Here is a 15543-nt window from a genome sequence, read left to right on the forward strand (position 1 = left end):
AAGAAGTCCCTTCCATCCCTCTTTAATTTATTGCCTTTCCTTCAAGATTATTTCTAGTTTCCCTTGCACATAGTTTGTGCATAGTTGTTTGCATGTTCGCATTCTTCAGTACTATGGAATCTCTGAGAACAAGAGGTACCCTTTGCTTTTCTTTGTACCCCCCACACTTAGTAGAGCCTAGCATAAGAATATGAGCTTAATAAAATATCTGCTGATCTGACTTCCTGAAACTTCTTAAAAACCAAAATGGTATTAGTTTCATTCTAGTTGTCCTAAACTTGACAGTGTTTCTGATATTCTCTCTTGTTGTGGGACCATTAAAGTTAGGTTAGAATATTAAATAGCATTCCTAGTACTTGTCCAGATAGTCTCCTTTTAAATATTTATGATCCTATTTACTTCTCTATGGTCTTTTGAAATAGACTTTTGTTTTTGGCTTTGGGCTTAAGAATGGGAGCTGGATATATAGCTAGGGAGACAACAATGAGATGGAAAAGTAGGTTATATTCTGACATGGAGCATTTTAAAGATGTACACAAGTATTGCAATGCATTAGGTGGACAAAAATATAGAGCCTTTGGGAATGTGAACCTGGGCTTGGTAGTCACTGCTTCTGCTATTACTCATGGGAAGGCTCTCCTACTGATTCATGGTCCTATAAGTCTTCATTCTATTTCATGATGAGTAGGAGAGCAACTTGCAATGATCTGGCTTGGAATAGCAATCTCTCTAATCAACAATGGCATGACTGGGTCAGATGATCTCTAAAGTAACTCTGTGCTCTAAAATTCTATTATTTCTTTTCCTGAAACTAGTCTAAGGTCATAGTAGGTTAGGTGCAGAGGTCAGACCAGAATCCAAATCTCCAGACTCTAATACAATGATCTCTTTAGTAAATCTTCTAATAATAAACTTTTTACTTTCCATGTTATCAGATTGGCTATTTTTAGCTTCCTAATGCCTCTGTGAAGTAGCAGGGCCGGCACTTTTTTCCTGAGCTAATGACAAGAAAAATCACGCAGCCGCTTAGTAGCAGAACCATTATGGGATCCCACATCTTTACATAATTGTTTCTCTTATAAAGCAAGTTGTAACACTAGGCCATGCCTTAGAGTTCTCTCCTTCCATGCAAGGTTACGGAATATATAAGCTGATGACTACTTAAAGTAAATTAAAGACTTCCAGAGACTGCTCAGTAAGCAGCAAGAAGGTCTGAGATATCACAGAGGTCATCATATTGGATTGGAGGTAGAACTTTCCATCTTCCCCATTCTCCCATTAGCAATTTGACACAGTGCCTCACTTGTGTTGCTTTGAAATGATCCAGTCACTATAAATTGGTGTGCTCTTTCAGACAGCCTGGGAAACTCTTCATGTCTGCTTTTCCAAGAGGCATAGGATACTACCCCAAGTAAAAATTGTTCAGGAGTCAAATTTGCTCAATTACATTCTTTGAAGCCATCATTTATTGTGAGGTAGATTCTAATGGCAGCATTGGGGTAATGGAAACCATGCACATAGTTAAATAGAAGCTATTAGCTGAAAGAAATTTGAGCACTGTGACACATTAGAAATGAAGACATCAATAATTCCTCCCCATTTCCCCAACTCCCAAAAGACATCATTCGAAAAATGACTAAAATAAGAGCTTTTTCCAGAAACTTTTTCAGTCTATTTGATATCTTCCCGTGGTTCCTTCTTATATATAGAAATATGGTCATTCCTTGCTATTCTCCATGCCAAAAATGTGAACTGTGTATGTTTTACTGTTCCAAAATGGGTTTTGTTCCTTTTGACTTTACATTTTCTATGTTTTTTAATAGACATATCAGACTTTGAAAAAACTTGGAAAGACTTACATAAACTGATGCAAAGTGAAGCGAGAACCAGAAGAACGTCGCACACAGTAACAGCAATATCATACAATGAACAACTATGAATGGTCTCATTATTCTCAGCAATACAGTGATCCAAGGGAATCTTGGAGAACTGATGGAGTCTGAATGCAGACCAAATATATTATATTTCACTTTCTTTTTTTGAGGCCTCTTCCACAAATTGACTCATGGAAAAATGTAAAATCTATATCAGATTTCTAACTGTCTCAGAGAGGGGATGAATTTGTAATTTAAAATTTTTTTAAATTTACAATTAAAAAAAGAATGTTAATAGTTATTTTTACAGGTAACTGGAGAAAAAATAAAATATTAAAAATAGTGATATCAGACCTATAGTTTAGGGATTTTCTTTTTTTTTTAATTCTTATTCATCTGGAAGGCTGTACAAAAAACAATAGGCGGGTTGGGCTGTCTTAGTCTCTGGGCTGTAGTTTGCTCATCTTAATTCAGAAAAAAAGGGTCTGCAAGTGGTCAAGTGATCTTTATAGCATGGTACAATAGAAAGACTACCTGTGTATGATACTGGGCAACAAAGTAAAGTGGATATTGGAAAGAACACAGCTTTAGAATCAGAGTACCTAGTGCCAAAACTGTCATTTCTTCTCTATGGGCCTCAGTTTTCTCTTCTATTGTAATGAGGGGGCTGAAATGGAAGACCTTGAAGATATTTTCCAGATGACCTATACCCACATGAAATGAATCAGTTGACATGGACTTAAAAATAGCCGAGAAATCTAGAGAAGTGACATTTTTTAGACAGTGTCTCCATCTATATAAAAAAAGAGGCACCGACTTTATAGTGTTCTTATGAAGAAGAGCTTTGTAAATCTTAAATAAAACTTGGAAGTTATAAATCATTATGTCCAACTCCATCTTGAACAGGAGTCTTTTCTAAGGTATCCCTCGCATACGGTTGTCCAACTTTGTACAAAATTGAATTATAAACACAGTATGATGTACCAATAAGCTCTTAACACATTTTTTTTGTAACAATCTTGAAAACTTTCAAGGTAATAGAGAACATTCTTTAACTGGTCATCTGTGAGAGAAATCTTCTAAGTTTCCCTGTTCTTGAATTATTTGTAGACTTCTTGGACAAAATGCCTTTGGTTCCCATTAAAGTTTTCCTTAAAAATTAAGACTAAATTGAAGTGTGAACCTTTGTACAAGTTCTGGGAAGAATGCACATTCTAATAGTAGACACTACACATTTGAATACCAAAACTTTAATTCTCTCTTCTCCCCAAGTCCAGATGTATGACTTCTTCCCTTGTGAGGAAACTCCCTTTACCACTGCAGATCAGCAACTGTTCTGAAGTTAAGAATGTTGACTAGAAAGTTCAATGACTTGCCCAAAGATATACAGCCAATAACAGTGAAAGTAACCTGACTCTGAAGTGGGATCTCTACTCATAAGGTACCTACCCCCTGGTTTTCCTTTTTAAATATGATGGATCCAAGAAGGCTTCACATGAGATGCAAAGAACAGTGAATCAGGAATTGGAAGACCTAGGTTCTAGTACTGGTCCTGCTTCTAAGCTGCTGGGTGACCTTGAGGAAGCTATAGCATCTCCTTGAGAAAATTTCCACATCTGGAAAAATGAGGTATCTAAGTTTCTCTTCTGCTATAAGATTCTATTATCTTTGTTGTTGTTCAGTCATTCAGTTGTGTCCAGCTCTTTGTGACCCCATGGGCCACAGTGTGTCAATACTTTCCATGGGGTTTTCTTGGTAAAGATACTGTATTGATTTGCCATTTCCTTCTTCAGTGGATCAAAGCAGAGGCTTTGACTGTCCCAGGGTCACATAGCTAGTATGTGTCTGAGGTGGGATTTGAACTCAGGTCTTCTTGGTTCCTGTTTGCCTTAGTTCCTCATCTATTAAATGAACTGGAAAAGGAAATGGCAAGCCACTCTAGTATCTTGGCCAAGAAAACCCCAAATGGGGTCATAGAGTCAGATATGACTAAATTTCCTGATTCTAGACCCAGCATCTATCCACTGAATTGCCTAGCTGCTTCTCCATTATTCTGACAATGTATAATACCAATTCACCTTTAAGGAATTATATGCATACATACTATTTCCCACATATATTTATATATGTATGTATTGTGTACATATACAAAAATATATGCATTTGTACACACAGGTATACATGTGTATTTCTAAATGTGTATGTGTATGTATGTGTGTGTGTGTGTGTGTATTTTTTCAAAGGAAAACAAAGCAGTTGAACTTTAAGCTAAACTCCTCTCCTTAAAATGATTTTCACTTGTTCAAAACATCTATGAATCTCTCATTGCTAAAGAGAAGCCTTATAGGATAGGTTGGTATGATAAATACTCTTCTTTCTATCACGTTTAACCAAAAGTAACAAACTCCTACTTTGTTTTCATAATGACCTGAACATGTATGACTACTAATAACTTAGGCAGAGATTCTAAAACCTTTAAATCTATACTTTGAGACAAAACACCCTGTTGGAAGTACTCTTTTCAGGGTCAGCTTTGGTAGCTGAAAGGTACCAGTTTTGAAAGATGATGGGTCTCTTCTCAGTAAGAGTGGTATCAGAAGCAACCATATTGTTCCCACAACCCTCAAAGTCCATGGGGTTTGAATTATCTTGATAGGATGGATTAACAGCTTCAATGATTTGGGAAAGGGGAGAAACAATTATGACAAATATATCACTCTATCATTTTATATGTGTCGGGCTATGACCTAAATCAAACCTCAGGACATTCTTAGGCATATAAAATTTATAAGGTAAAATTCTCCAAGAGTAATCTTTTGGTGAAAATAGATGAGTCCATGTCCCGTCTTGTATTTTCTTTTTTCTTTTCTTGACTTCTAGATTCCATTTTTTTTTTTTACAATTTGAAAACTATTTTAAAAATTAACTATATTGCCCAAGAGACTACGTGGCTTAGAAGTTTGAGTAATAGGATTTCAAACCTTTCTCCTTTAAGTCATGGTACAAATTTGGCTTGGGCTGTGACTGAGAACTGTGACAAATCTGATAGCTGTGTTTCACAAAATTGAGCTGGATTTGACATTAGGTAGACTTGAGATGAATCTAGGCATTGAGCTGTCTGTGAACACAAGCTTTCACTCAGCCTATGGGATCTTCTTGGTAGGTCAGGATCTGAAAACCCTGACTAGGTATGATGCCAAGCTGGGCTGTGATTACTGACATTATATCTGGTCAGAGAATTCAGACAGGAGTTTGTCCTATAATGCCAATAAACCTATCTCTTGTGAACATTCAAATAATGAAAGAAACCCCCATTCTCCTTTTTTGTTACATCTATTAAAGAACTTCATATCCCAACTGCTCATTCTGTATAACTCTCTTGTCCATTACTTGAGCTAAAAATTCCTTAGATGCCAGTTTTACAGCTCTTATATAGTTTTCTCCCTAAAAAAGCATATCTGTCTATACATGAAAACTTCCCTGCTTAGCTGTGGCTCAATAAACATTTATTCCTTTTTTGTTATTTGTTTTTATTTAAAAGAATTTGTTTCCCTATCATAAAAATTAGACAACCACACCACCAGCAGCAGCAGCAGCAAAGTCCGTGGAGTTATGTTGATGGTGGAGAGTTCACTGGATGTTCCCAGTGTCTCAAAGGTCCTAAAGAGTCCGTAGAAGGGAGAAAGGGATTGTGGGGAAAGGGGGTAAGAGGGAGGAAAAACCGAAAACAAAACAAAACAAAAAAAACCCACGATGGCTTCTGGAGGGACATCTTTTGAAGGTTTCCTTTTTTTCTCTCAAGTAGAACTGTAGATGTGTTTCAGCAGGATTAGGTCAATCCTTCATTGAGAGAAGATCCTTCAGACCAGTTCCAGCACCTAATTAAAAAAAAAGAATAGACTAAAAATGAAGTTTATAGGTACAGCCTACATAAGAGCATAAACAAGAATACCCAGAATAAGACCCACTAATCCTTTTTTTCTATTTCTCTAAGAATAGGGATGGATGTGGAGTCAGGAAGACCTGAATTTGGATCCTGCATCTGATATTTGGACATGGTATGACCAAAGGCAAGTCACTTAATTATAGTACATGTTCCATACAGTTGTGAAGAGTGAATGAAATAATTAATGTAAAGTGCTTTGCAAACAAAGTATTAAATAAATGTTTATATTATTCTTATCACTATTCTAAGACATTTTGAAAGCACCAGACTTTGAAGAAATATTATTACTTGCTTTTTCTTTTTAAGGCAGAGAATTATGAAGGGGACTACAGATTCTAAAATGACTCAAGTTATCAGAAACCACAAGCTTGTTATATTGTGTCCTGGAAAAGCTGGCAAATACAAGACTGAATGTTTGAAAATGGCAGGTTTTTTATAAAAAAAATGTATTAATTATTTAGTTTATTGCCAGTTAGTTAAGGAGCCTGGAAAGTAAAGCACAAGAAGTACCACCAGGCAGCCAGCCAGTCAGTAAACACTTATTAAATGCCTACTGGATGCTGGGGGGTGGGATACAAAAAGAGGCAAAAGACGGCTCCTATTCAGTCTAATGGATGAAACAACATGTAAACAAGTATGTACAAATAGGAAGTAAACCTGTTGATGCTTAGCAATTATGAAAATATTTTCAGGTGTCTAGTAAGGAGGATGATAATCTCTGGGGGTTTTATGGGAAATAATGGATAAGAATTGCACATTTGTATGATAATAACAACTAGCATGAGTATAATAGTTTAAATTATGTATTAATTTACCTAGTTTTACAACCACACCAAAGATAACCACCATGTAACCTTTCTGCTAGGAAACCGGCTCAGACAGAGGCTATGGTTTACTACAAAATGGAAGCCCTGGAAGATGATGGCAGTTCTGGCTTCAAGGTCAGAATTCTCATTAAATATGTACTAGTCCCTATTAGGGAGATTCATAAAATGGAATACACATCACAGAAGATTATACATACATCACAGTTACTTAGGTCTCATTTTATGGATTATTTCTGTCATTGTTTAATTGGTAAAATGATCAAATATCAGGAATATCTGAGTTAAAGCTGCTTCATTATATTTATTCTTCTTTTGATAAAAGATTAAATTTTTATTCCTTCACTGCTGTCACAGTCTTGCATTAATAATTTCTGTATGACTTATCGTGATGTGACTTATCATGAAGAAGATGAGAAAGTGCTACACCATGACATCAGTCAAGATCAATAGGCAGTAATGATCAGGCTAAAACAGTACACCTGGTTTAGAAGGGGAATACAGAGCAAGAGACTTGCAAACCTGTTTTACAAAGTTAACTGGAAAAAACAATTGCAGGTGCCAAAGATTTAACTGTTCAACCTTTTCCTTTAGCTTTTCTGGGATCTGACTTGCCCAAGAACCTTCATAATACTTTTACTATGACTTTATATTTGGCTAAGCAAGTCAATTAACATAAAAGGCCAAGCCTGCGTATCAGATTCTAGGTATAGTCCATGGGTTATTGTTTACACACTATGTAGTTTTAAAAGCCAGCAGGTGTAGCAGATTTCAAGGCCAACAATTCTAACAGACTCAATGACATAATTTACAGGAGAAGTACAAAATGTAGTTTCATCAGTAGTGGAAGACAAGAAAGAACTGAAATATGACATGCCAAGAACCTCTTATACCTGTTGGAGTGTAACAAATGTGGATCATTTAAGAAACCTGGCTTTATTTAAGGTGCTCACAATTTTCTAATTAGATTTTTCAAGTCAGTGGAGCACTAGTTAGCTGAATACAGGAAGATACTACTTAAGATAAAATAATTTGGGTAGCTAGCACTTTGATTCCTTGGTTTCCTGCTGTATGGATGAGTTTGGTTTGGATTTGGGTCAAGGGTTGTTGGGTCATTCTCTTCTCATTAAAAAAGTAATAGATTTGTTGGGTTTTGGGAAGGACATTCATGGAAAAAATGCCAAGTCAAAGAAGAAAGTCTAGGTGTGTTAATAATAATAATAGCTATCTCTATCTGATTCCATATAAGCAGAAATTACAGTAACTCAGAAATAAGGAAAACTGAAGTGCTGGGTATGTTCACTTTTAATAAAAACATTTAGAAAGAGTATTATGTAGGAATCTCATTATATCTGGATTTCAATTTCCAATCAACTGCATTAGAGGAAGTGCTACAGTTAACAAATGTCATGAATAAACAAAAAGCCTTTTTTCCCCTTAGGTTCATAACTATGTGAAAATGCATGTCAGAAGACATAAATGAAAACAATGGGGGGTGTGTGTGTGTGTGTGTGTGTGTGTGTGTGTGTGTGTGTGTGTGTTACAAAGGGATAGTGACGGGCATTTAAGCTTTTTATTTCTAACAATAGCCACTCTTTGGTGACTAAATGGCTTTTTTGACAATAAAGGTATGGAATGGGAACAGAGTAAAAATTCCTGAAGGTAAAAAAGAGTAAAACAACATAGCATAGCATGATCAGTCTCTGTGAAATGTCTATTTCCTCGTAACCTTGGTCTCTGACCAATACTGCAAAAGGGTTCTAGAGGTATTCTGACATTGTAATTGTTGGGCAGTATCAGTGTCTTCTTTGAGGCTTCAAATTACTTGGTTCCCCAACCTGCACCCTAGTCTAAGCTAGTGCTAGGGGTATAGTAATTATTTAAATTATAAGCATAGAAGTATCTGGGTTGATTTCCCCAAATGACTTAATCAAAATGTATAAGTTTCTATGAACTTTTTTCATTAAATAAAAAGGGATCCATGCTGAAAATAATGATGCAAGAGAAAAACAACAAAAACAATTTACCTTAATTGTCCCCTGACTGTTAGCAGCAATCAGCACATTGGACTCCTAGAAAAGAAAAGGAACTTTTAGTGTCTGATTGGACCACCTTATTAGGAAGTACTAAAATTTTCAGGACATCCACACTGAACTGAATAGGGAGAAAGATCTTGTAACTGGCTAATCACCATGTACAATCTACTGTCTTCTAAGAATTATGACAACTTTGGGACTATATTAGGTGTTATTTATTACATTATCTACAATTACAGATCCTTCAAGGAAAGGTAGGTGAATAATTTGCAAAAGCAAAATCATCACTAGGTTCATAGGTACTTAATACTTTGGGGGTTAATATACAGATGGCAAGATATTCTCTATTTCTGCAGCTCCGATTTGAATCTACAGTTCTGACGGGTTTCAACTATATGTAATAAGATGCTCCTGTGCAAATGAGTACCTTTTTGTTCCTTCTTTACCCTACTTTCCAGCTTCCTCCTCACATTAGACTGTAAGCTCTTTGCTGGTAAGTACTGCCCTACCCCACCCCTTGTTTGGGTATCTCCAGCATTTAGCACAGTGCCTGGCACCTATTGGGCATCTAATGTTTACTGAATTGAAACTTGACAAAGAATGACATAAAAACAAAAGTTTTTTTTTTTTCTAAAAGTCTTCTCCCAACTGAAATACCACATACTTAATCAGCATTAAGTCACTTTCCAGAAATAAACATACATACTTATATATATATTATAAGCATACATATATATCTCCTTATATCTAATATAAAAATAGTTAGATTAAAAAAACTTTGGTTACAGAGGGCTGGAGATGATGGAACAAGATGATCATTGCTGAGTTGGAAAAATTCTATTAGCATTATATATGTCTGGTAATCTTAGTTGCTAGTTTAGTCTGACAGAGAACTATTTATTTTCAATAAGCACTTTTTCCATTAGTTAACTTTAACTGCTAACTAATACAAAAATTCCAGCTGATATTCCTTGCTTGTCACTTTCCTTTCTGGAGACCCTGTCTTTTTTCCAACAGTGTTCACAGGGTCACTAACTTAAAGAGGTTATAGTAGCTTTTATCTTCAATATGAAGATAGAAAAGGAGAAGACAATTGGAAAATTATCCTAAAATATTTTACTAAAATAGAAAGAGAAGACAAGTAGGATGTGTACATGCACACAAACAGGATAATTTGTTAGAAAAGTGAATAATCTTATGTTCATTTATATGGCAACAATTTTTTTTGTGACCTCAGGATGACTATAAGTATATGCGTATTTTGGGTAATTCATTAAACAACTATTAAATCTCAGACATTAAAATCCAAAGGAGGCTATGGAATAAAAATTATTCTCATAATATGTATTATTTATTTCTAGTCATATACACACACACTCACACATACACAAAGTAGAAAGTTGTTCCTAAAACCAATTTAATTTTAATGCAGATGGTAAAGTCTACAAAAATAAGGGAAAAAAAGTACTTTGTAAGTCACTAAAATTCCAGGATTTCATTGCTTATCAAAAGAATGATTTAAACATTCTGTTTGTTAGCATATAGCTTTAAAAAAATTCATCAAATGGAAAGAATAAATATTTCTGTCTTTCTTTTCAAATGAAAGCTATATTAACCAAATGGTTACTTATGTCTCATTTTTGTTGGGAGAAAGAAACAAATTACTTTCCAGTGGTGTTAAAATGTTGCTTAACCCTTTTTATTTATTTCCCTAAATGTCAAATTTTCAACAGTAACTAATAAAAAATCTCATCTTCAAAGTGGGGTTAGGCAAAACTGCCTCCTCTTTATAGGGGCCAGCTAGCCTTCTCCGCCACCCTCAATAACATTAGAAGAAATAACTTACTAAGCAGGGAAAGTCCCTTTGAAAAGTGCTACTATCACCAGACTCACTTGTTCCTTTACATTTATAATTAAGTAACAAAATATAGATCGTTTCTGTGCCAGGATTCTTTCAAAACCATTTGTAATTGTATTAAAGTATGCCAGGTCAAAGGGAAACATTTATAAATTTCAGGAATATAAGAGTGTAAAAGATGTTGCTGGGGATGATAGAATAAGTGGATCTAACTGTAATACATAGGAACGGTTTAAGATGGCTAGAAAGATTTTCTAGAAGTACTGTTTGTTACATTTCAGAAGGGTGATAAACATTTCTTCTTTGGAGGATTTAACTGAAGTCCCTTTCAATCAGTGAGTATGTGTAAAATATTTATAAAATACAAGGGCTGAGAAAAATCTATAGAAAGTCAGTGAAGAAACATGTATTTATTAAATACTTATAGCCAGGCACTGATGTACTAAAGAAAGGCAAAAATGCATTTCCTGCCCTTCAGATCTCTTTTTAATGGAGTAGACAATAAACAAACAAGGAGATGCAGACAAGACAGACATAGCCATCTCAAAAAGGGAAATCATAGCAGTGAGGGGAGACCAGGAGAGATCTCCTGCATGGTAGGATATGAGCTGAAGGAAGTCAGGGCATGGTGCATATAGAAGGGGTAAAGTGTTAGAAGACTGCAAAAGGAAGGAAGAAAGTGGGCAGCTGGTGAAAAGCTTGTCTCATTTACCTGACTGGTGCAGAATAATGGGTTCTACTTAAGTTATTTTTTCAGAGAACTGCAGTGAGTTCTTTTGTTTTTACATTAAATATTTTCAAAAAAGTCTTGTTAAGTATAACACATATTTCCTTTCTTTCTTAAACAGTGTACTAGACATTATTTAACCTGTTTTTGACAGTTCTGGGTCATAACTATGAAGATTAAATATTGTATTATGCTGTGATACTCTCAGGGGTCAGTGAGGTTTTGCTCAATTGTGCATGATTCTATAATATTCAGTTTCCTTTTTCACAGCCTCAAACTCTGCCCTTTTATATTTGAGGACTTTTATATGGATCAATGTTCCCTAAAACATCCTAAAGCCCTGCAGAGATCCCTAATTTGGCGGAAAGAACTACTGTCCTTCTAGTCACTTGTATTCAAAATTTTGAATCAAATAATTCTTGATTGTTCATTCTCCTTCCCTTTTTATGCCTCCTTCCTCCATATCCAATTTATCAAGTTTTGTTCTGAGGCAGAACAGACACCACTTGCATCTGTATCCTTTCCAAATTTCTCCCTTTTTAGGAGGGAGGTAGCATAGCGCTGAGAGTTAAAGGCAACCTTAAGTCTGACCTCACACATTTCCTTAGCTGTGAGGTTCTGAGTAAGTTATTAAACCTGTGCCTCAGTTTCTTCATTTATAAAATGTGGAGAATAATACCAATTACTTTTGGGGTCAGTCTGACCTAGTGAGGAAGGAGCCATGAATAAATCTTGGGCCCCGCGAAATGTTTGAGTTACTGGTACTGCCTCTTCATAAACAAAATTCTTTAAACAGAGATGCTTCTTTGAGTTTATGTAATGACACAATGATTTAACAGAAAATCCTATATATAAACCTAACTCTAAGGATAATAAAACGAAACTATGTGTGACACTCTTCCGCCAGGCCCTGACTTTATTCATTTTCACACTCAGACCCTGATAAGAGCCACCCAGGGCTGGAAAATTACCTCATAGGGTTACTGTGAGGATCAAATGAAGTAGTATTTATAGAGTGCTTTGCAAACCTTAAAGTCATTACATATTATCATATGTATCATATCATACATACATTACATATGACTTTAAGGTTTACATATATATATAAATGATGTAAAAATATATATACATACATGAAAATGACATGATGTGATGCCTTTTATTACCTCTCACCTGAGATACTTTCTTTCCTAAATGGTTTCCCTGCTTCAGTCTGATCTCTATGTTGTCAAGTTAATATCCCCACATTCTCATTTGTCCTGGCCACCACCAGCTCTAAACTATGCCACTTCCACCCCAGATTGATCTTCAGTTATTCCTTCTCCTAACCATGATCCATCAAAATGACAAAACCAACCAAACAAAAACCCAACCCAACCAAAAAAAACTTGGACACTATCTTAGCAATCAACATGGCCTCTGATAGCTGAGTTTTCCCCTCACCTTGTCTAGAACCAACCCTCTACTTCATTTCCTGGACAGCAGCTCCAAATCATGCCATGGTCAACAAGGCCTCTCCCTCTAGCTCCATATCATCGGTCACATTAGAATTTAAGCCCCTTGAAGGCAAATATTGTCTTGATTGTTTGTACTAATACCTCTAGTGCTTAATTAGCACAATGTCTGACAAACAAGGACTTAATAAATAAAGGAAGAGGCATAGTTCTAGGTTTTGTCAGTGGGAGGATCAGTTTTACATTTAATTAAACTGGTTAGTTGGTTAAAAAGCAATAATAAAATATAAATGCTCCTTTTATTATTATCATAACTTATATCACTATATCTGCATAATAACTAAGCATCAGTGTTATCTGCCTAACTACCTATGTATCTGGTTATTATGCTACTCAAATATCCTCATAAATCCCTATCAATTCTATGATAAAATATAGAATTCTCAAGCTTGGCATTTCAAGTCCTCTATAATGACTCCTACCTACCTTTCCATTTCTTTTTTTTCCCGTAATACTACCCTCCACCATTCTATTCTAGTCATGTCTGGTAGTACCTCCCTATACATGACTGTCCATTTCTTGCATTTTCTTCTTTGTCCAGAGTGCCCCCAAAACTTTTGGAATGTACTCCCCCAGAGAATTCTTACCTTGCTTCAAAGTAAAATCTCAGGTGCTGTGTCCTGACCAAGTCTTTCCTCCCTTTGCATTACTTTCTTTCCCAGCCCTTCTGAACTCAAGTGCCTTCCCTCTCTGAATTATTTCTATTATATATATATATATATGTATATACACACACACACACATATACACACATATATACATATACACATATATACATACATGTGTATATATATATATATATGTTGTGGGCGTGTGATACTTATTTGCTTGTTGTTTCATCATTAGACTGAGAGTCTGTATGCCAGGTACTTAGCAAGGTGCCTACACATAGTAGGTGCTTTCATATTTCTTGATTGCCTGACTTAAGGGAAGAGACAGTTGGACTATCCTACTCCTGTCACTGAGTTCAGGTAAACAGATTTGAACAAACTGCTAAATTAGTGTGAAAATTTTTAAAGGGATCATGGATAATAAGAGATTTAACAGTATTGAGGACATACATAAATTACAGGTTTTTTTTTTTTTAATTCAGCTAGGTTGGAGTTGGAAAATAATTGGCCAAAGAGCCAGTTCTGATTTCTGAAAAAAATTCTAACATTATTAAGGATAGATTGTGAACATCTAGAAAAGGAAGTGATTACTAAGAACTTAGCATGGTTTTGTCAGGAACAGAATATGCCAGACTGAATTCCCTCCATTTGGACATGTTTATTCAACCAGCAGAACAAAGGAAGGCTGAAGATATTTAACTAAGTTTCAGCAAAATATATGACAGTTTCTTACAATATCCTAGTAGATAAGCTGATGAAATTCAGGTTGGGTAAAAATATAAGAAGAGGGATTAAGAACCTGCTGAATGACAATCTCAAGAGTGTGTATGAGAAATCGACAGAAGGTGTCTTAGTGGAGTGCTCCATGGGATTGTTCTACTGTGTTATTTAATAATTTTATTAGTGACTTGGATGAAGGCATAGGGGGCATACTTATCAGATTTGGAGATGGCACAAAGCTAAGAGGAATAACATGATAGATGACTGACTATCTATGGACTGACTATGGATTCAGAAAGATTCTGACAGACTGAAATGATGGGTTGAAACTAATAAAATAAATTTAATAGCCATAAATTTTTTTAAGGATTAATAAATCAACTTCCAAAGTATAAGGTAGATAGCTGTTTAGATAAACTTTTCAGAGGCTTGGAAATTTGACCTTCTAGCTTCCCCAAACTAAAGTGAGATTTCAGATGCCATTAGGAATATTTTTAGTTTCTGATGTAAAATTTTAGGAAAATAGTAACATAGCACTTTGAAGCTTGTAAAGTGGTTTACAAATATTAACTCTGATTCTCTCAACTTTGAGAGGGAAGTATCATTATTATCTCATTTTATAGATTAAGAAAATAAGACAAATAGAAGTTAGGTGATTTGCTCAGGGTCACATGGCTACTAATTGGCTGAGACAAGATTAGAATCCAGATTTTCTGGACTCCAAGTCTAGTACTCTATCCACTGTGTCACTTAGCTGCCTTGACACTGACAAGCTGGAAATATTCCAGAAAACAGGTACTGGGATGATGGGAGGTCTTGAGATCATGACATATGAGTATCAATGAAAGAAATAGGGCTATTTAGTCTGGGAAAGAGAATACTTGGGGAAAAGAAAATTTGATTTCAAACTATCCTATTAAACTATCCTATTAAAAATAGATTAGATTGATTTTATTTGGCCCTAAAGGGCAGAACTAAAGAGTAATGAGCTGAAATTGTAAAGATGGACATTTAGATTAGATGGAAGGAAAAACCACCTAACAATATGACCCATCTAAAAGTAGAATTGCCCATCTCAGGAGGTAGTGTTTTCTGACCCCTTCACTTAAGTCTTCAGGCAAAGTCTGAATATCCATTTCTTAGAGTTAGAGATAGGTTCTAGGGGAGAATCAACATTGTGTAGTGGTAAAAATAGTCAAGGATCAAAGAATCTGGGTTCAAAACCCTGGCTTTGTAACTCGCCACTTTTATGACAAGTTATACTTTTTTTGGTCTGAAATCATCAGTAAGAGGGTTGGATTTTGATCCTTTTTTTTTTTTTTTTAAAACCCTTACCTTCTGTCTTGGAGCAGGCAGAAGAGTGGTAAGGGCTAGGCAATGGGGGTCAAGTGACTTGCCCAGGGTCACACAGCTAGGAAGTGGCTGAGGCCAGA

At 35.5% G+C, this 15543-nt stretch overlaps 1 protein-coding gene across 4 annotated transcripts in view; it reads right to left on the bottom strand.

Annotated features, from left to right (window-relative positions):
- Positions 1–1439: 1439 nt before the first annotated feature.
- The window catches only part of COP1 (COP1 E3 ubiquitin ligase), a 329094-nt gene continuing 314990 nt past the window's right edge, over positions 1440–15543 (bottom strand). For all 4 annotated transcript variants that reach the window (XM_007480833.3, XM_007480832.3, XM_056815582.1 and 1 more), the window contains 2 exons: positions 8672–8716; positions 1440–5752 (listed from right to left, as the gene is read on the bottom strand). In XM_007480833.3, coding sequence (XP_007480895.2) covers positions 5735–5752; positions 8672–8716 — 63 coding nt within the window. In that variant the 3' untranslated portion in view covers positions 1440–5734. The remainder of the gene's footprint in view (positions 5753–8671; positions 8717–15543) is intronic.

Source organism: Monodelphis domestica, chromosome 2 (assembly GCF_027887165.1).
Source record: "Monodelphis domestica isolate mMonDom1 chromosome 2, mMonDom1.pri, whole genome shotgun sequence".
NCBI lineage: Eukaryota > Metazoa > Chordata > Mammalia > Didelphimorphia > Didelphidae > Monodelphis > Monodelphis domestica.